The sequence below is a fragment of the Solanum verrucosum genome, unplaced genomic scaffold, assembly GCF_900185275.1.
Source record: "Solanum verrucosum unplaced genomic scaffold, falcon-dt-bn FXZP01000376.1, whole genome shotgun sequence".
NCBI classification, from domain to species: Eukaryota; Viridiplantae; Streptophyta; class Magnoliopsida; order Solanales; family Solanaceae; genus Solanum; species Solanum verrucosum.
In genome coordinates, this window is record NW_026019870.1 from 42622 (window position 1) to 65576 (window position 22955).

The 22955-nt window shown below is 37.1% G+C and overlaps 1 protein-coding gene across 4 annotated transcripts in view; it reads right to left on the reverse strand.

Annotated features, from left to right (window-relative positions):
* LOC125819154 (uncharacterized) overlaps nucleotides 1–22955 on the reverse strand; it is a 55757-nt gene that overhangs the window by 15001 nt on the left and 17801 nt on the right. For all 4 annotated transcript variants that reach the window (XM_049498680.1, XM_049498669.1, XM_049498676.1 and 1 more), the window contains exons 15-22: nucleotides 19247–19320; nucleotides 18987–19097; nucleotides 18578–18676; nucleotides 17557–17639; nucleotides 17116–17264; nucleotides 8994–9137; nucleotides 8768–8875; nucleotides 7985–8092 (exon numbers count right to left, since the gene is read on the reverse strand). In XM_049498680.1, coding sequence (XP_049354637.1) covers nucleotides 7985–8092; nucleotides 8768–8875; nucleotides 8994–9137; nucleotides 17116–17264; nucleotides 17557–17639; nucleotides 18578–18676; nucleotides 18987–19097; nucleotides 19247–19320 — 876 coding nt within the window. The remainder of the gene's footprint in view (nucleotides 1–7984; nucleotides 8093–8767; nucleotides 8876–8993; nucleotides 9138–17115; nucleotides 17265–17556; nucleotides 17640–18577; nucleotides 18677–18986; nucleotides 19098–19246; nucleotides 19321–22955) is intronic.

Here is a 22955-nt window from a genome sequence, read left to right on the forward strand (position 1 = left end):
TTACTTTCTTCAATCTCTCAGTCAAGAGTTTGGAAATGACCGTGTAAATACTTCCCTATCGAGCTTGATGGGCCTGAAATCTCTCAGCTCCTTTAGTCCTCTAACTTTTTTTTTTGGAATCAAGGCTACAAAAGTAGCATTACAGCTTCTTTCAGAAAAAAAACTTGATCATAGTAATTTTGTACTGCAACTACCACTTCATTTTTTACCACTTCCCAGCACTAGATGAAAAAAGAACATATAGATTCCATTATGTCCAGGGGCTCTGTCCCAGGCACATGCTTTCACAATATCCCATATCTCGTGTTTAAAAGGGGCTTTGGCCTTTGAAGCAACACATTATCTTCAGACAAAAATTGATCCTAGGACAGTTTCCTATATGGTCTTGAGGCCTCAATCCTTCACATATAGAGTATAAATCCTGATAGAAGGTGACAATTTCCTTTTCTATATCAGCTGGATTGATCAGAATCCCCCCCACCTCCACCCCACACAGACACACAATTAACAACTTACCAATGCTGTTAAGTCTTTTATGATAATTTGCTACTCTATGGAAATATCTTGTATTTTTGTCCCTCTCATTTAGCCACAAGGCCATGGATCTTTGTCTTCAAGCCACTTCGTCATGTCTTGCAATATTCTCAAATTCCATAGTTAAAGATGCTTGCGTGACCAGTTCTTCCTCATTCAGGTTCATTTGATCATTGATTTCCTTCAGTTAAGCTTGATTGAGAATACAATCTTTCTGCAACTCCAGGTTTCTTTGAATGGAGTACTGGTTGAGTTTAACCTTGAGAGCCTTTAGTTTGAAAGCCAAAACATAGTCAAGTCTTCCCTTCACACACAAATGATTCCTACCACTCCTTCACCCTTTCTTTGAAGCCCTCTGTTTGTAGCACACCAATTCTCGAACTTGAAGTAGGACTTAACTCGACCCCAATAGCCACATTGCAATATCACAAGAAAATGGTTAGATGTAACTGTATGAGGAATAGATCGTTTAACGTTCCTATAGCTCTCATTACAGTCCATTGATACTAGAGATTAGTCCAACCTAATAGCACTTCCCTATGTCACCCTATCTCCATGTATATCAGCACTCTGATAGTTGTAGATCAACCAGCTCCATGTCACCAATAAACTCCGAGAAGTCCTTCATTGCTCTACTGATTCTATTGCAATTCCTCTCCTCTTATGGGAATCATACAGTGTCAAAGTTCCCATATACAGCCCATGGTCCAGAGAAATGGCACTGGCAAGTTCCGACCAAACTTCTTCTTTCTTTTATATCACTAGGTGCATATACACAGGAGAGTTGCCAAGTAAACTCTCAAGTCTTTAGAGTAAATTTGCAAGAGATAAGAGTATGCCCATTTCTGCATCCCATATCCTATTGTACCAAAAATTAGGATTCCCCCTCTTGTTCCATTAGCTTCCAATAGGTAATGTTACTCGGAAAAAAAAATGTTACTCTACAGATAAAATTTTATATTTAAAAAATATACCACCCACCCTCTTCTTCTTTTTTTACTTCTATGAAGCTCATCATTCTCTTCATTATTGCTTTACTATTTCAAGATTTATCTTGGTCGGTAACTTGCTACAGATACATTTTACACTTGACACTTAGTCCTGATCTCAAGGACTACTCTCTTAAAGTAAAAATTAAGATTAAATCTGATGCTCGAGAAATCAAAATGGGTCTACAGAGTTTGGTCTTTTTGCTCTATTTACAACAACATACCCAGTGTAATCCCACAGGTGAAGTCTGTGAGGGTTAAGTGTATGCATACCTTACCTTACCTCGTGGAGGTAGAGAGGCTTCTTTGCTCTATTTACGATGACCATTTTCAGTAAATGCTCACTTCTTCCATCCCAGAAGGTAAGACTATTTGTCGACACAATTATCATACATATATAGTCGGCACATTTCTCCACCATCAAGGAACATCTCCTCCATCATAATACACCCAATAGACCACCATATCCTTGATTTCTTAACAACTAGAAACCACCATTCCATCTCACAGCTACAACCACTTTGCCGCAAACCACTGTTGATATCTTTTTCCATGGAAGCACAGTCCACCATCTTAACCATAAAAAAACAGTGACCTTGTCATAAAAATCCGAAACCTTACCCTCTCAAATTCAATCATCAAACTATCCCATTCATTTCACTCAGAATTTTTAGGGTAAGTTGAATATAGAGAATTCATATTCTCAATGTTCGTAATCCATTTGAAATTTTTAAGGTTAAAATTTTGATTCTATGAATTTTAGCTGGTGATTTTTGCTTGAGTTCCTTTTTTTTTGAGACAAGGATAACTTTGTATTCACAAAAAACTCATCATCAAAGAAATGATGAGGAAGAATCTTACACCCACCAAAAGTATGGGAAATCCTCTGAAAGGACTCCAAAAGTAGAACTTTACAAGTTACCTATGAAGTCAACTAGTGCTACTATATCCCCCAACTCTTGTTTACACCAAAAATACAATAAACTAAGACTCTGACTCTGTATCTTCTGAATGTTGCTACTCTTGCCTTCAAAACATCTGGTATTCCGTTCCTTCCATAGTGTCCACCAGATACATGCTGGAATGGTCATCCACCAGTTTTCCTTTGACCCTCTACTACTGATACCTTTCCAACAGTTAAGCAGCTCCATAGTGGACTTTGGCATCACCCAACTGACCCCAAGAATATTGAGGAACATGTCCCACAACTTTGTGGCTGTTTTACAATGAAGGAACAGATGAAAGTTGCTCTCTGCGTCTTGATCACACATAAAACATCTTGAACAGATTTGCATTCTCTTTCCTTGTAGGACTTCATGAGTTAGACATGCTCTCCTAATTGTTAACCATACGAAACAAGAGACTTTTAGGGGGCTTGTGACCTTCCAGATTTGCTTCCAAGGCCAGAAGCCCGTTGTGGATTGATTGTTATTCTTCTTCCAATAGAAAGATTTAACTGTAAAAACCCCTTTGTTGTGAAGCAACCAAATAGGTTTGTCAACTCCATTAAGTATCCTAGGAAACGTACTTAACAATTGAAGGAATCTTGCAATCTCTGTAACTTCCCAGTCATTCATAGCTCGCCTGAAAACCAAATTCCATCTTTGTGGACTCCAGACTTGTGACACTGAAGCATTTTTTTGTGAACTTAAAGACATATAGCCGAGGAAACAGAGTTCTCAAATTGTTTTCCCCTATCCAGAGTTCATTCCAAAAATCTATTCTTACTCCATCACCCACTTTAACGGAGATATTGGTATAGAATTGTGGCCACAACCTTCTGATGGACTTCCAGACACAACAACCAAAAGTACCCAAAACCTCTTCAATAGACCATAGGTTTAGTAAACCATATTTCTCAGCGATAAATCTTCTCCATAGATCCCTGTCATCTATGCAGAATCTCCAGAGTCACTTCTGCATTAATGACTCATTCTGGATATTAAGGTTTTTGATCCCTAACCCCCCGTGATTCTTATTGAGTGTGAGGGTATCCCATTTAACCAGATTGTACCCTCTTTTTTCCTTACTACCTTGCCACAAGAAGGATCTCCTTAACATGTTAATCTTCTTCTCTATACTCTAGGGAATTGGGAACAAGCTCATCATATAAATAGGGAGGGCATCCATTACAGATTCGATGAGTGTCAACCTACCTCCCAAAGATAGATATTGGCTCTTCCACCTTTGATAGTTTTTTGCCACTTCTCTCCAAGACTTCATTCCATACCTCGGTTTCTTTGTTTTCGGCTCCCAAAGGTAAACCAAGATATTTGATTGGAAGGGGAGCCACCTGGCATCCAAGAGTATCTGCTAGCAGTGGCAAGTTGTCCACCTGATTGACTGGATGGATAAAGCTCTTATGCCAATTAACATGCAATCCAGAAATACCTTCAAAAACAGTTAGGATAGCTCTAAGGTGTCTGATCCTATCTGCATCACAAAAAGCTAGTGAGTCATCAGCATATAATAGGTGAGTGACTTCCATAGCACTACCATTGCTAGGTGAAGCACGGAAACCCTTAATCCACCCATTGCTCTTTGCCATTCTGATCATGTGATTTAAACCTTCCATGGCTAAAATAAAAAGAAAAGGAGACATGGGATCTCCCTGTCTCAATCCCCTTTGTGATGGAAAAAACCCTTCATTACTACCATTTATGATGACGGAGAACTTCACAGTGGATATACAATAACTGATCCAGTTTATCGGAGGGCAAATTTGCCCTCCCTTTCCCATCTCCTTATTCCTTCCATTGTACACCACTAATTTGCCCTCCCATTTATTGCTTCCCCCTTCCCAACATGTCAGCTCTTTCTACACCTTCTCCACAGCATCCCAAGACACTTGGAGGTGGCAAGGTTATACCCTCCGCAACAATGTACACCACAACATAGCCACTATTCAGGAAGTGGACGGGTAATAATGAAGAATTCTCTATTATGTCTCTCTATGAGAAGCCTTTGACAAGGGAGGTTGTCTTTCCATTTAGTTCGATTTGGATCTCTAAGGTACCTAAAAAAATGTGTTAAAACTTGGTTAACAATAAGAGGGGTGATTCTGACGGTTGAGATTTTGAGAAGAGGAAGGTTATTTATGTCAGTTGGTGCTTTATGTGCAAGGGTTCAGGTGAAGATGTCAACAGCCTACTCATACATTTTTTTAGCAGCTAGACTATGGTGGGAAATAGTTAGATGGTTTGGGTCAGTTCAGATGATGCTAGACATTGTAAAAGTGGTTATGTTCATCTGGAAACATTGTAGAAGGACAAGATGCACGGCATTGAAGCTTGCACCCGCTTGGGTTGTTTGGCGAGAAAAAAATAAGAGAGCTTTTGAGAAGGTGAAAATAACTTGGTACAGTTGAGAAGTATATCTTTCATTTTGATTTGGTGCACCCATGAAATTCCTTTATTGAAGATTGGGTCTTTCTCAGAAAGCCATTTATGTTTGTATTTAAGTAAAACTTATTTCTTTTTTTAGTCTAGTTCCAATAAGAATGATTCATTTCTAAATTTTACCCTTAATAAGAAACTTTTATAGCCACACAAATGTTATGGCATATTTAAAATCATAAGTTTCAAAAATTAAGAATGTTATGGCATATTCAAGACCACAAGTGATGCATACACGCCAAGGCAAGCTCAGGAGTTGAAGAGCATCTCATCAAGTAACTGTGTCAGGGGCTTGAAGAAAGTTTGAAATGAAGGTTTGAGGCTCAAGAACATGCTTTTCACAATTCAAGGAACCTCAAGTACACATCTTCAAGTTATACTCTCCTTGATCATGAAGATGAGGCACTTGAAGCTCAAGAAAGGCTCGTCTGGTCGGTGGTGTGTAATTGGTGCCCAATCAAGTCTAGGGGGTAATTTGGGACCTGACATAACGCCAGGAAAATTATACTCCCTCCATCTCATTTTATGTGACACTTTTTCCTTTGTAGTCCGTTGATATACCGTGAGTTTACGGTATTTCTAATACATTTCACTTACAAGTTGTGTGTCTAGGGCCTTTTGTATTGGTTTTTATGTGTTTTTATTGTATTTTGCAGGAAAGATGTTCAGGCGCGGAGGTATAGAGACGGCTGAAAGAAATGCAGAAAAAGGGCATTCACGGAGGTGATCTACGGACCGTAGGTCCATTGACGGTCCGTGGGTGATGGCCGTAGATCAGCAGGCAAGGTATGGATGACAAATCAGGGAAATCTGACCAAGTGTGGAACCACGGTGGCCATTGACGGTCCGTAGACCGTACTGATTGATCCGTAGAATGATGCTGCGAGGGTTCCAGTACCTGATTTTTGAAGATTCTAAGTATGAAGCTACGGAGGGGATTGACGGACAGTAGATCAATCTATGGTCTGTACTGCAAGTCCGTTGTTTGCTTCAGAGAAGCTGATTTTTGGAGGCTGAAATAGTTTCTAAGTCCTGGCTGACGGAAGGGACTTACGGACCGTAGATCCATTGACGGTCCGTAAGTCAGTCTCGTGGAATGAAGACGCGTGCCTGAACAAACTTTCCTTCATTTGTTTCCTTTTTAATTTAGAATTTGTTTTCTATAAATAGGACATGTAAACCTCGTTTTTGGGGGTTAGACATTATTATTCTAGTTTTATTTTGTAACTTTGGAGATTAATTTGCAACTTTAGCAATTATTGATTTCCTAAGTTCGTTTTGAAGACTTTGGCTTTGCAATTCAAGTTGAATTTCTGGGTTTATTATTCTCTTTACTTAAGTTCATGATTTCTTCATCTAAAACTCTAAATTGTGTTCTTGCTAATATGGGTAACTAAATCCACAACTAGGGTTGTGGGAACCATGAGCGATTAACAAATTATGAATAGTAAATAAGCAATTCTTGAATAGTGTTTTGCATGCATTGATAATTCTTTCGTTTAGAAGTCTTTTTAACGAATGCACGCGTTAAAACTCACCTTGTTGCTACTTGCCGGACCAAGGAGGTAATCAACAAGAAAAGAATTATCAACATAGATTTAGTGTGATACTATCTAATAGGCTAGTGTCGATTGGTGCAAAGTAATAACTAAGCCAAACATCGATTATGATGTCTAATATGAGGTAAAGGTAAGGGTTAGTAAATTATACACACGTAGCCGGACCAAGGTGCGGGGTGAAATTCTCTAGATGCCGAACCAAGGATTTAGAGATACCTAACTTATCACTTTGCATGTAATACACTAGGAAAGGATTGCTGTTACTAGGATTACTGTGTTATGAGCTTGTGGGGAACACGTATACCCTAGGTATTTGTCTTACCTTGATAACAACCAAAGTTGAGTTTTGATTACTGATTACTTATTAAATTCTTACTATTTGTTTCACACAAACAAACCCTCCTTTAATTACCTGTTTCTGGAAGTAATTTTACTAATTGAATATAATTGTTGGTTAAAGTAAAGTCTAAACCATTTTCATCGTGGGATCGACCCCAACCCACAAGTTGGGTTCTTTACTTGATAACGATCGCTTATACTTCTGTAGGGAGGTGTAATTTGAGCGTATCATCCGTCCTAAAAAGAATGTCAACTTAATATAATTGGAAACAATATCACTTTAAAATTTCCCTTTTTACCCTAGTCAAATGATTTACAACAACACAAATATCTGAGGATTGCTTTAGACCACAAGTTTCAAAAAAAAAAAATCTTAAACTCCGTGCCAAGTCAAACTGTGCCACATAAAATAGGTTGGAGGGAGTAGTTGTTTCAGAAAGCAATTTAAGTTATAAAGACCGAGATAGTAGTTCACCTTGAACGGGTTAAATCATAACATAAAGTTGTTGGAGACTTTGGGACAGTTGATGAAATTCACACATCTTGTTTTGATCATTATTGTCGCATAACAAAATAAAACATTGTAGCTCTTGGTCCGGGTCTCACCGCCACCCAAATATAAAAAAGTATTGTTTTCATGCTTGGCCGGCAAAAAAAAGAATTAGGCTAACACATGAGAAGACTTTTTGCGGAAGTTAATAAATAAAGTGTTCCCTCTTTGACAGCTTAAGTTTACAGATGAGGTGGTCAATCATTTCAACAATTACCACTACATATATAACATTGGTAAATTGAGACAACTTGCACCTGACTGAAAGAAATCTAATCCAAAGTTAGATTAGACTAACACAGCTATCAGGTTCGGAAATGAAGCAGCACTGGAGTAACAGGATTTCAGTACTGGATCAGCACAAAACCTGACCTAAATAGGGAAATCAGCACTGAAACCAAGATAACACAGGAAGAATAGGAACTCACAATCTTCAAAACCTTAACACCACAAGAAGCAGTAAACTAGTGAAACTGTATTATCGCAACAATTAGAAGGGTGACATCAAAGTGAATGTATTAATGCACTAGGGAAATGAGCAGAAAATTCTTGAACTCCGAAGAAATTTTGCAAAGCAAGAAAAAAATTGCTTTCAATTAAATAGTGATGACAACATACAGGATTTCGGAAGAATGACATCAATGATATCACAGCAGTAACCACAGGCACTGGTTTTGCCGTCAGTGACATGACTGCTTGACAAAAGACGGTGAAAGTGGGCACAACCTGAAATGAACCATAAGCAGGTTTTAGTTTTTCCTGTCAAACATCTTCACAAAGTAAAACAAGATCAGGGATATCCATGAATATCAGTCTTCTGAAAATGAACTTCATTCAACCTAGGTGCTGTAAATTTTGTTTAATAGACTGATTCCAGCAGTAAAGAAAGCAGGAAAACTCTGAAATCTATAATTATCACAGAATGAGAGAGAAAAATAAACAACTCAACAGGGTGTCGGTATGAGAAAAATATTAGACAAAGATCATGAAGTCCAAGTTGGGACACCTTTCACTTGATTAAAGATTAGAATGCTTTATGCAGATGCTCCAAAAAAAATAATGCAAGAATTACTGATGTCTGATTTTGTCGACAGCAAACTCAATCTGGATCCCCAGAAAAAATAAGCTCGAAGAATTGAGCTCAAATAAGTAAATGCACACTACATTATTCTCATCCTCTCTCACCCACAAAAAAGCATTCATTCCGGGATGAATTTCTCAAGCATTTCGGTTCCTATTGAAATAAGCTAGTAAGTAACAGACGAGGAAGATTTTGCTTTTATTCAACCTGAGGTGGAAAGGAACAGGGGCGCAGAGATTGAAGAAAAGCAAACTTTCTTCCAAATGCATGCAACCCTTCAAGAAGTTTATAAAGAGAAGCAAAAATTTTATCAAGCATACCCTTGACAAATCGGAAAGCATACTGGAAAGAATATCCAATCCCAAGACAATAGCCTGCTGTAATCCTTCAATATCTGTCAGTCCATAAAGCCGGCTGAAATAGAGCTTCTGTTGAAGAAAACATAAAGCAATGGTATCAAGTGTGGATCCTGCATCCTGGCTAAAGATTCAGCGCACATTAGAGTTTATTAGCATATTTCAGGGAACAACAGGTTGCAAGATGCACCTCCAGGCCATCTGAAGTTGTGCAAACAAGTCGAAAGAGTGCATTGTGGATTGAAGAATCACCAAATAAAATATCCTTGACCACTTCACCAAGTTTCTGGATATATGAAATGGACAAAATGCATTTCTTCAAGACTTCAAGCACCTAAAAGCAAATAAATAACAAAGTCCATCTTCCTTAGCATTCAGACGGTACAATTTAAATGATTATAAAGTCAATTTGTAACACAGAGAATGACTCAGTAAATATAGCAATAACAATAGGAAGATACCCAATGTAATCCTACAAGTGGAAGATACCCAATGTAATCCTACAAGTCATTAATACTTGGAGATATGAAGAAAACATGCTGGAAGTGGTTTTGCTTAATGGGAGTGGCCAAAACTGGAAAACAATGCAAAGAAAACAAGGAGACCTACAGGGGTTCCTATGACAGCCTCCCATGTGAATCGAGGAAATCTCAGGTCCCAGGAGGTGACTTCACACCGCGAGGTAGTGCAAAGGAGACAAGGGGACCTTAATAGATAGTTTAGTTCACTTGTGTGTCAAAGTATGCCCGTCTTGCACAGAATATAATTCTGTATTGAGTACTGGGAGGGGGAGGGTTTTCTGTAGTAAAACTTCCATTTGGTTTTAGTATTGTACAAGTTCTTGAAATGAGTAGGGAATTTTAATATTGTTGAATGAATTCCCAATCTCTTCAACATTGCCAGTGACCCTGACTGTGGCCATTTCACATTACAGTGAAGGAAACTCTTGGGCTCCATGATTCAGAAAACATGTCCAAAATTGAGAATTGGAAGAACCGAGTTCAAGACAAGCCACTATGGTGAAATTTTTTTTTTTTGAAATCAGTAACTTTGTATCATTTCAAGGATCAAAACAGTACTTGGGTAGTACTGAAACCATATTTACAATAGAGCTCTAGTGTCTTTCCTTTCTAGCTATAGAGAATCTAGAACATCTATGATAGACACAGTATCATTAGCTGTTTTGAACATACTATTCAGTCCTTCCATGGCAATGATAAACAAGAAGGGAGACAGAGGATCTCCTTGCCTGAGACCCCTTTGAGCCTTAAAGAAGCCAGCAGGTGATCCGTTAATCAACACAGAATAACTAACAGTGGATATACAAAATTTAATCCAATGTATCCATTTCTTCCCAAAGCCCAACTTCTTCAGCATGCGTAGCAAGTACTCCCAGTTTACATGATCATATGATTTTTCAATATCTAGTTTGCATAGGATACCAGGCTTCTTTTGCTGCACTCTTGAGTCTATTGCTTCATTTGCCACTAAAACTGCATCCATGATTTGTCTGCCTTTGATTAAAGCCATTTGCTGAACATCCACCAGATTGGAGATCACTCCTTTCAGCCTCTCTGTCAATACTTTGGAGAATAATTTGTAGATGCTTCCTATCAAGCTAATAGGCCTATAATCTCTTAATTCTTTAGCACCTTTCTTCTTAGGGATAAGAGTTATGAATGTTGCATTGAAGCTTCTTTCAAAAACTTCTTGCTCATGGAAGTTATGAAAGGCATTCATAATGTCCTGTTTCACAATCTCCCAGCACTTAATGAAGAAACCCATGGAGAAACCATCTGGACCAGGAGCTTTATCTCCTGCGCACAGTTTCAGACACCTTAAGACTTCCTCCTCAGTGAAGTTTTCCTGCAATCTCACCTTGTTTTCCACTGAAAGAGTTGCACAATTATTGAGCATGTTGATGGGTCTCCAGTGAGTGGTCTCTGTATACAACTTTTGATAGAAGTCGATAATGGCACTTTCTATTCTTGTAGACTCCTCGGTTAATTCACCTTGCACCATTAGCTGGTCTATGTAGTTGAACCTTTTATGAGCGTTTGCCACTTTATGAAAGAACTTGGTGTTCCTATTGCCTTCCTTTAACCATAAGGCCCTTGACTTCTGCCTCCACGCAATTTCTTCATTTTTAATCAGACCCTCCAATTCTAAGGTTAAATCTGCTTTCTTGGCTGATTCTTGTTCTGTCAAAGGTCTATATTCCAGTATCATATCCATTTCAGCCAATTGTCCTAAAGTTTGTTTTCTTTGGATCACTAGGTTGCCAACCTCACTCCTGCTCCAGTCCTTCAGTTTATGTTTGAGTGCCTTCAATTTACATGATAGCACAAAGTCAGGCCTGCCTTTAAAACTGAAGGAATTCCACCACTCTTTGATCCTGTCATTGAAGCTTGCAGTCCCAAGCCACCAGTTTTCAAATTTAAAATAATTCTTCTATTTTATCCAGGAACCACCCTGTAAAGCCAAAGGAATGTGATCAGAGGCCAACCTTTGCAAAGGGGACTGCTTTATGTTGCTGAAACAGTCATCCCACTCTTCTGAGAGTAAGAATCTGTCGATCCTGGAAGCTGTGTCGTGATTGTCCCCCTTGAACCAAGTATAATTGCCATCTTGCAGCTGAAGGTCGATTAAGTTCATATCTTCAATGAAATCTGAGAACTCTATCATCCCTCTTGATCTCCTGTTGCAATTTCTCTTCTCCGAGACATATCTTGTAGTGTTGAAATCACCACAAATAGCCCAAGGACCTTCCATTAAACCCCTGACATCTGCAATTTCTTCCCATACCTTTCTTCTTTCAATATAACAGTTTGGAGCATAGACTCCAGTTAAATGGCAAGAGAAGCTCTGAAATTGTGCCTCAAATTTACATGTTAATGTATAGGCCCCAATTTCCAAAACTTCCCCCTTCCAGGCTCTGCAATCCCACATCATCATGATACCTCCTCTAGTGCCACTTGCTTCAAGGTAGGCAAATTTGATCCATCTTCCCCCCCATATTTGTTTAACTAAGTTTGTAATTTCCCCCTCCAGTTTAGTCTCCTGGAAGCATACTATGTCTGCTTTCCAGTCAACTACCAATGTCTGCACCAATCTTCTTTTTTCCCTATCGTTCAGCCCCCTGACATTCCACGAGACTAGTTTGAATTGCATGGGTCACTATTTAGCAACTTTCTCCCCTTGTTTCTGCATCCACTATCTTTGAATTTAACATCAAAGGTGACAAGACTTTTAAGTTCTTGCACCCCTTTGCATCTACTCCTTTTACTAATGCCAACAGATTCTATCCTTCTTGCTTGTCTACAACTATCAACCTGTAGAAGTAATTCTAAGGCCTCCTCTTCATGTCCTTGGAAGTCGATCCCCAGTAATTTGCTCAATTTGATCATGTTTTGTTGGACCCATGCTGATGTCTCCCTCTCTTCTTCGATGATAGCTTGTTCTTGATGAATATGAAGAGGTACCACCTCTTCAATCTCCAGAATTTCAGCCGGAAATTGGTAGACACGCGATGAGCTTACTTGCTAATTCTTAGCTAGAGGGATGCAACATCAATGACCAAGCAGAGAGGATAGTATGCACTGGCGTACACCAAGTAATGGTATTTACTCCGTGAGCCTACTATGCACAGCTGATCTCCTACTCTGAAATCACAGAAAGTTGGCCATGGAAGCAAATATGGAACACCAAACTGCCTCCAAAGATAAAATGCTTCAGCTGGACAGCTCTATATCAAGCCTGTTTGACACAAAACAACCACAACAAAAGAAGTATACAAACTGTGAACGGGTGCATGTAGCAGAATGAATCCAACAGCCACATCCTCTTGCATTTTAGAGTAGCTGGGGATATCTGGAGTAAATTACTCACTATTTTGGGCTCTCATGGGTCATGCCTATCTGCACCAAAAGTGCTTACGAAAGCTGGAGTCTGTGGAAAGTTGATATTGCCATCAAGAAAATTTGTAACACAGTTCCAGCCTGCATTTTCTGGGTTATCTGGACTGAAAAGAATTGCAGATGTTTGATGTAGTATCAACTCCTACCCACACCCTTAAGACTAGGAAATGTTTTCCATGGAAAAGGTTTTCTTGAAAAATGTTCTTTAGGAAAATAAGTCGGTTTCTTGCTTATTTTCCTGTGTTCGGTAGATAAGCAAATAATATTATCCTAAAAGCATTTGCATATAATTCAAACAAATGATATGGGTGGTCGGGATGGGGACGTAGGGGTGTGGGATGGGGGGAGATGAGGGCTATGGGGGGTGGGGGTAAAGATGAGGTGTATTGGAGGGTGGGGAGGACACAATCAATGTGGAATATCATTAGTGCAACTAGTTTTCCCTACTTTCATTGGGGAAGTCATTTTCCTCATTTTTAAGGAGCTTATTTTCCTAGAGAAAATGTTTTCCAAAATATTTGACAAACTGAACATGAGAAAATTTGAAAACATGAATACACCCTAGATGTTTTTTACTTTTATTTAGCTGCCACAATCTCTCGTTTGTAACCTGCCCTTAAAATTTTCTGGACTTCATTAGCTCCCTTATAATTTAGGCAGTATTGCTGGAGTTAACCCTATCTTTTTGTCACCTTCTTGCACCTTCTTGATGTCTCTCAATAAAACTTCTTACTTCATCAAAAGAAAAATTCATGAAATGAGTATTGTTTAAGCTTAGGGTTAAAATGGAGAAGAAGATAAATAATGGTAGTGTGAGATATATTACCTTGATAGGTGGAGGGTACAAAATCATGTCTAAACTTATCACTAAGGCTGAAAACTGTCATGGGGAAATTAGTAGATGAACACCAAATGGCCTTTTCGAAAAGAAGGCAAATTATAGATGTAGCTTTATTGGTCAATGAGCTGGGGGACTCTAGGGTGAAACAAAAGACACTCGATATCCTATGTAAGCTTGTTATTCAGAAGGCCTATGATCATGTCAATTGGAATTTCCTTCTTAACATTCTAAATCATATGGGTTGGCAACAAATGGATCAGATACTGCCATATCCAATGTGAAATTTTCACTCATCATAAATGGAGCACTGAAGGTTTATTTCCGGTCCCAAAGGGGATCGAGGCCGGGGGACCTTTTCTCCCTTTCTATTTTTACTAGCAATGAAGGCTTAAATCACATGACCAGGATTGCAAATGGAAAAGGATGGTTGAAGGGTTTCAATGCACAGACAGCCAGGGTTGATGCATTGGAGGTTACACGCATCCTGTATGCAGATGACCCATTAGTTCTTTGTGAAGCAGCGGAGATTCAGATCGGGCATCTAAGGGAAATTCTCACCATTTTCAAAGGCATTTCTCGATTACAGTACGAAATGGAAAAATAATCTTCAATATTTTGGTGAACTCTCTAATAGGTAGTGTTTCTTGGTTGTGTCGATGCTAGCAATGAATCTACCTATTCCACCAAAATCTATAACTTTTGAGAAGATTATTGAGAGAATCGGACTGAAAATGTTGTACAAGTTGTCACTTATAATGCTAGTGAGAATGTTAAAGCGGGTGACATGACGATGGGCGTGTACCCACACATTTAATGAACTCCATGTGCTGCATCAATTTGATGTTTGGTGACATATTCAAGATTAACTCATATGCTTCAGGTAATATAACTACCCTCTCCTCTAACTTTCTTTGTCACACCTATTAAGAAAACAATGATTGGTATAGTGAGTTTACCATTTTACCCCGATTAATTGATAGTCTTGAACATATTTACTCACTACATTTTTCAAAGACATTACCTCAATGTTAATAAATTGAGGGTATAATAGGAAAAAAAAATTGTTCTTCCTTGATTTGTCAGAAATGATAAGTAAAAAGCGAATAAAACTAGGAAATTTTTGACAAGTAAATAGGGACGGAAGGAGTATTAGCTACTAATTACTATAATCTTACTTTTACAGTTTTTAAAAAGGCCACCAAGATCTATTCTTACATTAGTCAAAGACCATGTTGTTGAACTTGATGAAGAAATTCACAAGAGATAAAAAATTGGTGAAACCTACCAAGACAAGATTTGCAATGGCCTTCTTAACTTTGCAAGCTATGTACATGCAAAAGAAAAACTTGAGAACTATTATGCTCTCAACCGAATGGACTACAAGTAGATTTGCAAAAGAAATTTTGGGGAAAGAAGTTGCCATCCATCTTATTTCTGAACACATTTGGAATGATGTTGTCTAGCCACTAAAAGTTGGTGGTCCTTTGATCAGCGTGATTCGTTTGGTGGATGGGGAAAAAAACCACCAATGGGCTATAATTATAAAGCAACGGATAGAGCCAAGGAAACTATTGAACGGGCTTTTTGTGAAGTTCAGAAGCAATATGAGAAAGTGTTTGGAATCATTGATGCAAGGTGGACTGACCAACTCCATTGTCCTTTGCATACAGCAAGTCATATTATGAACCCAGGATTGTTTTATACTTCCCAGGTACTATAGATGTGTTGAGAAGATGGTCCACAATATAGCAATTCAAGATATACTAGTCGCTGAGCTTCCTAAGTACAAAAATGCAAATTGGATGTTTGGTTGAGGTCAAGCTATTATAGCCAGAGACACAAGGTCACCGGGTAAGTGAGTTGGTTTAGTCATCTTTATAGCTTTACTTAAGTTATGTGACTTATTTATACTTATTAACCTCTAAATTTATTTTTTTATAGTTGAATGGTTGTCGCTATTTGGTAGTCAAACTCTAACCATGCAAAAGTTTGTCATGAAAGTAATAAGTCTAACTTGTATCTCATCTGGATGTGAGTGAAATTTAAGTGTGTTTGAACATGTGAGAAGAAGATCTATTATATCTTAATTTCTATATGTATTACTTTTTATAAAGGTAACATTTTGTATATCAACCATCATCTCAAAGCTAGTATCCAAAAATTTACATCATATCTTACATCCAGAGGAGTGTGCCTATCAAACAAAAAGATAAAGAAAAAAGCAAAACTATCACTAGATCCTCCTTCATCTTATAAGGATCGTAGGATGTCTATGCTTAAAGTCCTCATAGATCATGTCTATGTTCTTATGCATTTCCCCATACTTAGTACATTCCATGTACTAATGCATATTTGTGGCTATATAGTCTTATAATATAGGTTCCAACACTTCTCCTCCCGGACGTGCCTAGATTCAAGATTGCTCAGCTTGACTACTTGGATTAGTGAGTCCTCATGCTCTGAGGACAAGTTGGACAATTGATGTTTTAGTTGTTTCAACTTTATGTCCATTGTTTCAAACTTGTACGTAGTGTATGGGTTACGTCTCAATCAATCTAATACTCCGGCATATGCGCATGTTTCGGCCAGTTTTTCGGTGACTTATTTAATATCGACTCGTCTATTGATTCCAACATGATCCACATACTTTAAACTAGATTTTGAGCACTTACAACGACCGTTGCATTGTGAAGAAGTCTATATGGAGCAACCACCTAATTTTGTCGCTCAGGGGGAGTTTAGTAGCCTTGCATGCTGATTACGTAAGTCACTCTATGGTCTAAAACAGTTTTTGCAAGCTTGGTTTGGGAAGTTCCAACACTGTAATTTTATCACTCCCGTGTTTTATCGGCATTATGCATCAAATTCAGTATTTCATGAGAAGACCAAGCACATTGAGATTGATTGTCAATTTTGTGAAGTCGAGTGATCAACTTGTAGATATCTCACCAAGCCCCTCATCGGTCCTCCTGTTAATTACATTTGTAACAAGCTAGGTACATGAATTGTATGCACTAGCTTGAGGGGGAGTGTTAGAATAGGAATAGGTTTATACAATCCTATTAGAATAGGAATAGGTTTATACAATCCTATTAGAATAAGAATAGGTTTATACAATTCTATTAGAATAGGAATAGTAATAGAAATAGAAATAGAAATAGGAATACTAAATAGCATCCTACTTGGTAAAGGATTGTATTCTAGGGCCTATAAATAGGGTCTCAATGTAATAATGTAAACAACAACAATTCAATAATATATTTCTCCTATATTTCTCACAAGTCACAATAGATATATACCTAAAAAAACTAATTTTAATCAAGTATAAATAGTGCAATTTTCTGCCGAAAGGGGGTTGGGATGAACCCCCTTAGTCCTACATAGCTCCGTCCCCATCCGTAACCCTCCTATTCTATAGAATCTCAATAAAGGAGACAAAAAAAAACAGTATCCAAAATGGTTGCCTAATCTCCAACCAGGACTATTTTAAGCAGAAAATATCATGTCATTCAAGCAAGCTTAGCTGTTTAATTTATAGAAAATGAGAGGAGTACCTTCAGTGTCACCTTCCACCGAGTGTGCTTGATTTTATAATTCCAGAATTCATGATTAACAAGGACATACTGAATGGAGAAAATGACTAGTGCAAGGACAACATCGTTTTCCATTCCAGAATCCATAAGCTGCATGGTGAAGTCAAGCACTGAAGATGAAAAAATAGTGTGTAAGATAAACCCTACAGAAAATGGCATAAAGAATCTAGTCACACAATCGAACAAAATATGCCGTCATGACTAATGGCCAATGAAAATGGGACTCCCAAAAACATATTGGGTTAGACAGAAGAAGCGATATATCTATGTTTCAGCGACAGAAGCGATGGACACCCTTGGTATAACAGCAATTAGAACACCAATAACTTTATATAAAATACAAACATGTCAAACATAATTGATAAACATAAGTAAATAAATAAATACAACTAAAGAACATGCCTGAAAGTGTCAATTGACAATCATTCTGCTCACAGTCGATCAAAAGCATTTTCGCGAGCCGACCAGAAAGCAACCACGATCCACTAAAGCAGCCCAAAAAACACAGAATAAGGTGTCCAGATAACTTTGATTTTTCAAGAATTACAGAAGTTTCTTGATGCAGTTAAAAGCATTAGGCTAAACAGCAAACTATTAGAACAAAACTATGTTGTCCAAGGTATACTACACATCAATTTTTTTGTAGATTGCAGACAACTAATATGTCTGATAGAAGATTCAATTTTGAATGCAAACAACAGTAACACAAAAAGTAGACAACACAAAAAGTAAAATTTAAGTCAAAAAAAGGACAACAGTATCTTCCTTTCTTTTTTTCTTAATTTTAAAAAAAAAAAAAAAGGAAGATACTGATAGAAGCCCATTATCACCAAAAATCAAAATAGAAACTAATTGAAGACTTCAAATTTGCTCTGGTTGGGAAGCTTTTACTTTATTATAAAAGGTATCATGCCCTTTGCAACATAAACTTTTTTGATACTTTTGAGAGAGAGAATGACCGAATTTGGGTTTTAGAATCCTCTCCACATAGAAAATTACTTTATAGTGATCAAATCTATTTACGAGTATAACAAAAGCAAAACTCCATATTCAAAGTGCCCTTCACCATTTAGCCTTGTGCATCATGGGTGAAAGGGTTTGGCTTTGCAAGCCTTGCCATATATAATCAACCCATTCAGGGTACAGGAGTGGATCAACAGATAGAGTGCATGAAGGGAAAGCTCAAAGGACAGCAATGTAGAAATCAATTCATAGTACATTATTACTCAAAAGATTATGGTCATAGTTGTTTATAGCAGTCAAAAGCCACTAGCACAATTGTAATCAGATTGTACGCAAAACGTTACAGTTAACCAATCACAAGTAAACCTGATAAATACACCAGATTGTGCCCACAAAATTCATAAACGTTTAGTAGGACGGAAATTCCATATGAAGTAGGAGAAAGGTGGATCCATCTGACCTCGATAGGCCATTGGAGTCTACTTTGAAGGGATTCGTCTTAAAAGCAACATCAAAGATATTTGCCTGGACTATCAATCTTGAAACATGATATGGTGAGCTGCAATAAGCAAAGTTGAAGAATTAGAAAACCTAACTAGAAAACTAAACGACAAAATAATAATAATGTCTCTCATGGTAGATTCCGTTATCTATCCAACAGGGAGATAAACACAACTCAATAGCTATTTAAATTTCCTCTGACCACAAAATGCTCATTCAATAACCCAACAGAACATAAACCTAAAGGCAGGTAATGTAAAAGTAATATAGTAGGATTCTCTTCAAAATTTCCAATTCAGTAGCATTGAAAAGGAGCCAGAGAAGTAAACACAGTTAAAGTTAATAACTTGATAGACAAAAAGGTTTACCATTTTAACATCTTTGCTAAAATGTTAACTCCCATTGACATCAACGCCACACCAGAGCAATTAGGAGACAGATTCTTGATCCAGGCACAAATGATTTCAGCCACATTAATACTGCAGTTGAAGAAGGGATGTTATTCAATGAAAAGACATAGTATTTTACCGAGAATTTGAGAATTTTTTTTTGGTGATTAAGTAACAAGCATATAGGATAAAGTTCAATTGAAAACTGAGGGGGTTCATTAATGAACTTATAGCCATACCGCAGGTGTTCTGTTGGTGAATTCATTTCATCGTGCATATAGCCACCAAGGTTCAGAAGAGAATAGCAAACACCCTAACCACACAATATTATCAGCAGCAAGAAAAATCAATAGCCAAAACAATTGTTGACATGCCATGAGAAACAGGTGGCAAATAGGATTACAAAAGTTTCATCATCAATTCCCGTATCTCAGCAAAGTTTCCATAGTGAGGAACCGATATTTTTCCATTACTTGGAGACTTTCACACTAATGGGCATAAAATCTCTAAAACTTTGTTATGGCCTACGGTTGTTCCTCAAAGTTGAAGCAAATATAGATGCAATCTGAACTCTTATTCTCAACCTCTCTAAGGGTCAACTAACTCTTATTCCAGCCTCGACTAACTCAATCTCAACCAATTTAAAGGATAAAATTGAAAGTGAAAAGAATCAAGAAACACTTCCAATTCCGTAAAGCATAAGGACTAGAGTGTAAATGCAGGAAGGTAAGAGTGAGCAGCCATGGTTGAGGTAACAATTGCATGTGTGAAATGGCTCAGAGATATGACTTATGAGGAGACACTTGCTGTTGTTGCCTTTTTGAATCCACATAGCTACCTCTCTACTTTCCGATGTCTGATTGTACAGAGGAAACCATTACACCTGCCAACAATCTTATCCTCTTTTCTTTTTATACACAAAAAAAAACAGAGAGTTGAATATAGAAAGCTGGTCCTAAACAGAAAGGAGTCAACGACTCCCAGTTAAAGCAAATAAGAAAGGTTGAGTTCCAGATCTTTCTCTCCGCTACACCCTTGACAAAAGTTATGTTACTTGGAAAACATGTGCATTAAGACATAGGAGCACAGCCATCTATATTTGATAGCAACCAAGATCTAATAAAAAGAAATCAAAGAAGTAAATAGGAAACTAGGTAAAACAAAAGGATAGAAGTATAAATAAGATTGGGGAGAACAGAAAATTCCAAGATAAGAAAAGTCCATCTGACAATTAAAGTAGCATTAAATCATCAGAATTTATCCACCAGGGAAGATAATGAACTCATACAGGGAAACCATACTAGACATGAATCCAAGAAAGGTTCAATAAGGAATTGATACAAACCTAGCTAATCTAAAGTGAAAAGGATTGAAGAGAGATGATTACACAAAACATAGTGCATCTTTAGCTCATCGAGGACATGACCCTAGATAGAGCATAGAGGTCGAGGATTAGGATTGACGATTAGTAGGTAATTGAGCATTTTCTATTTTCCATACCTATTATTATTAAGCAAGCTAATTATCTTATTCTTCAATTTTTATTACTTTTATGGTTCCTTTTAAGTTTACTACTTTACTGTTAGTACATCTCTTTTTTCAATATTTTCAGCATAGTTTTTTACTCTTGTAGTTCTTTTAAACATATTCTGCAAATTGATTTCTTTAGTCCAAGGTCTATTGGGAACAGCCTCTCTAGCCCACAAAGGTAGGGTAAAGGTTTGTATACACCCCACCCTCCCAGACTCCACTTGTGAGACTATAGTGGGTATTATGTTGTTGACAGGGCTTACTAGAGATTAGGATCTAGTCACTAAATAGTTTGATGTCTAAGCAAGTTAGTGATCTCCCTCTCAATTGTTTCTACCCCTTTAAGAAAGGGAACAAAAAGGAAGCAGTTATCTAACTCAACTCAAAGCTAGCGATGAGGTAAGGACTGTAAAGAACTTATAAGGAGACAACACTTGATTTCATCCACCAATGTGGGATACTTAACACACTCCCACACAACCAAGACTAGACATCTGAAACATGGAGGGCACAACATGGGGGGCTAGCACTGGGTACACTAAGAATAGGAATGGGTCTGTTTAGCTCTGGTACCACACTAAATTTGTGTGATCATTTCATCTAAAAGATTTAAGTAGTTGAGAGAACACTTTTTAATTTATTAACAGCATTCTCAATACACCATGTCACGTGCAGGTTTGATTCTTTTGTTCGCTCTTGTTAGAATAGAATAGGAAAACACAATCCTACACAAACTAGGAATAGTTTATAGTCTCCTATTTGGTAAGGAATTGTATTATATAGTATCTAATGCACGCATTAAATCTCTTGCATTACTAATACCTAGAAATCCATGATATTAGTAATACACACTTTAATACACAATAGAGTGTATAATTAATGCAAGCATTAGTAGTTATACATAGGTTGAAAAGTGTATCAAACAAGGCACTATTAATACACAGAGTTAATGCATGCATTATTTTTCCTAATACACTCTACCAAACGACCCCTAAGTGAAACAAAGAATACCTCTTTCCATTCACAACGTGAAACTGAACAAACTTAGGCTTTGCATAGACATGAAAAGACCTATCACAAGGCTGGTCTTTCCAAAACACTTGTTTTGAGTATTTGACTTGTTTTCTTTGAAAGTATGGTAGAAGTGGGGCAAGCTTGTTGAGATGAACACCTCGTAATTGAATTTGGTGTAATTACTAGGGTAGTAATTACATATTACATAAGACTCTTTGTTTTTTATAACATAATTACAATGTAATTCCATGTCATTTTGGCTGCACAAGTATAATTACATAGATATATTTTAAATTTTTAAAATGAAGTTAACAATAATGATAAAATAAACCTTTTTAGATTAAAAAAAATTAATGTGTAACAAATATACGTGCATATAAAAATATAAAATCTTATTTATTACTAGGTATTTAAAATGCATAGTTTTTAAAAATATATATTTATTAATTATAAATTGATAGCTACTATCATAAAGAGTAATCAGTTTCTTTCCACACATGAATATAATGGAATCTGTGATTTGTTCCATTCAAAATAATAAAAGAATTTATGAGTTTCGAAAACATTTTTCTATAACAAAATACTTGTACTAATTATAAAAAGAAAGAAAACCAGCAAAACACAAATTGTTTAAAATAAATGCTCCTATATTTGAAATGATAGAAATAAGTATACAATAATAATCCCTCCTTTCAGTTTATGTGATACCTTTTTTTAGTCCGTTCTAGAAAGAATGACACTTCTAAATTTAAAAACAATTAACTTTACACTTCCCAATATACCCTTATGAGAATCTTTTATAACCACAAATATTATGGCATGTGAAAGGCTATAGCCACACAAATACTATGGCATATTTTACAGCACAAGTTTCAAATGTCTTCATATCTTTCCTAAACTCCATGCCGGTTCAAATTATATCACATAAATTGGACAGGCGGGAGTAATATGCTTGAAAGACTAGAATAAAGGAGAATTTGAAAAATCACCTGGGAATTACCAGTAACTCTTAACTCCTCTTGAGAATTGGGAAGTGTAATTACTCCCCCTTAATTACATCCTATTCCATGCAGGCCATGTAATTACACCAGACAAAACAATCCAAAATTGTGTAATTTACATTCAGTAATACCCAAATCCAATTACAAGGTATCCTTCCAAAAGAGCTCTTAAAGAACAGGAGCAGTCATTACTGCAGCCGTTATTGCAGTTGACAAAGTACCATATTAATGGTAGAAAGAAATGGACAACAGAAAAGGACTAAGAGAACTAAGATTTCAGAAGTAGCATAGCAAACATCATCTGCAACCACCACCAGTGCAAATGGATACAAATGTATCACCCGTCATCAGGCACACTAAATCAACTAGAAATCAGTGCAAATGCATTTACATAGATGCAATG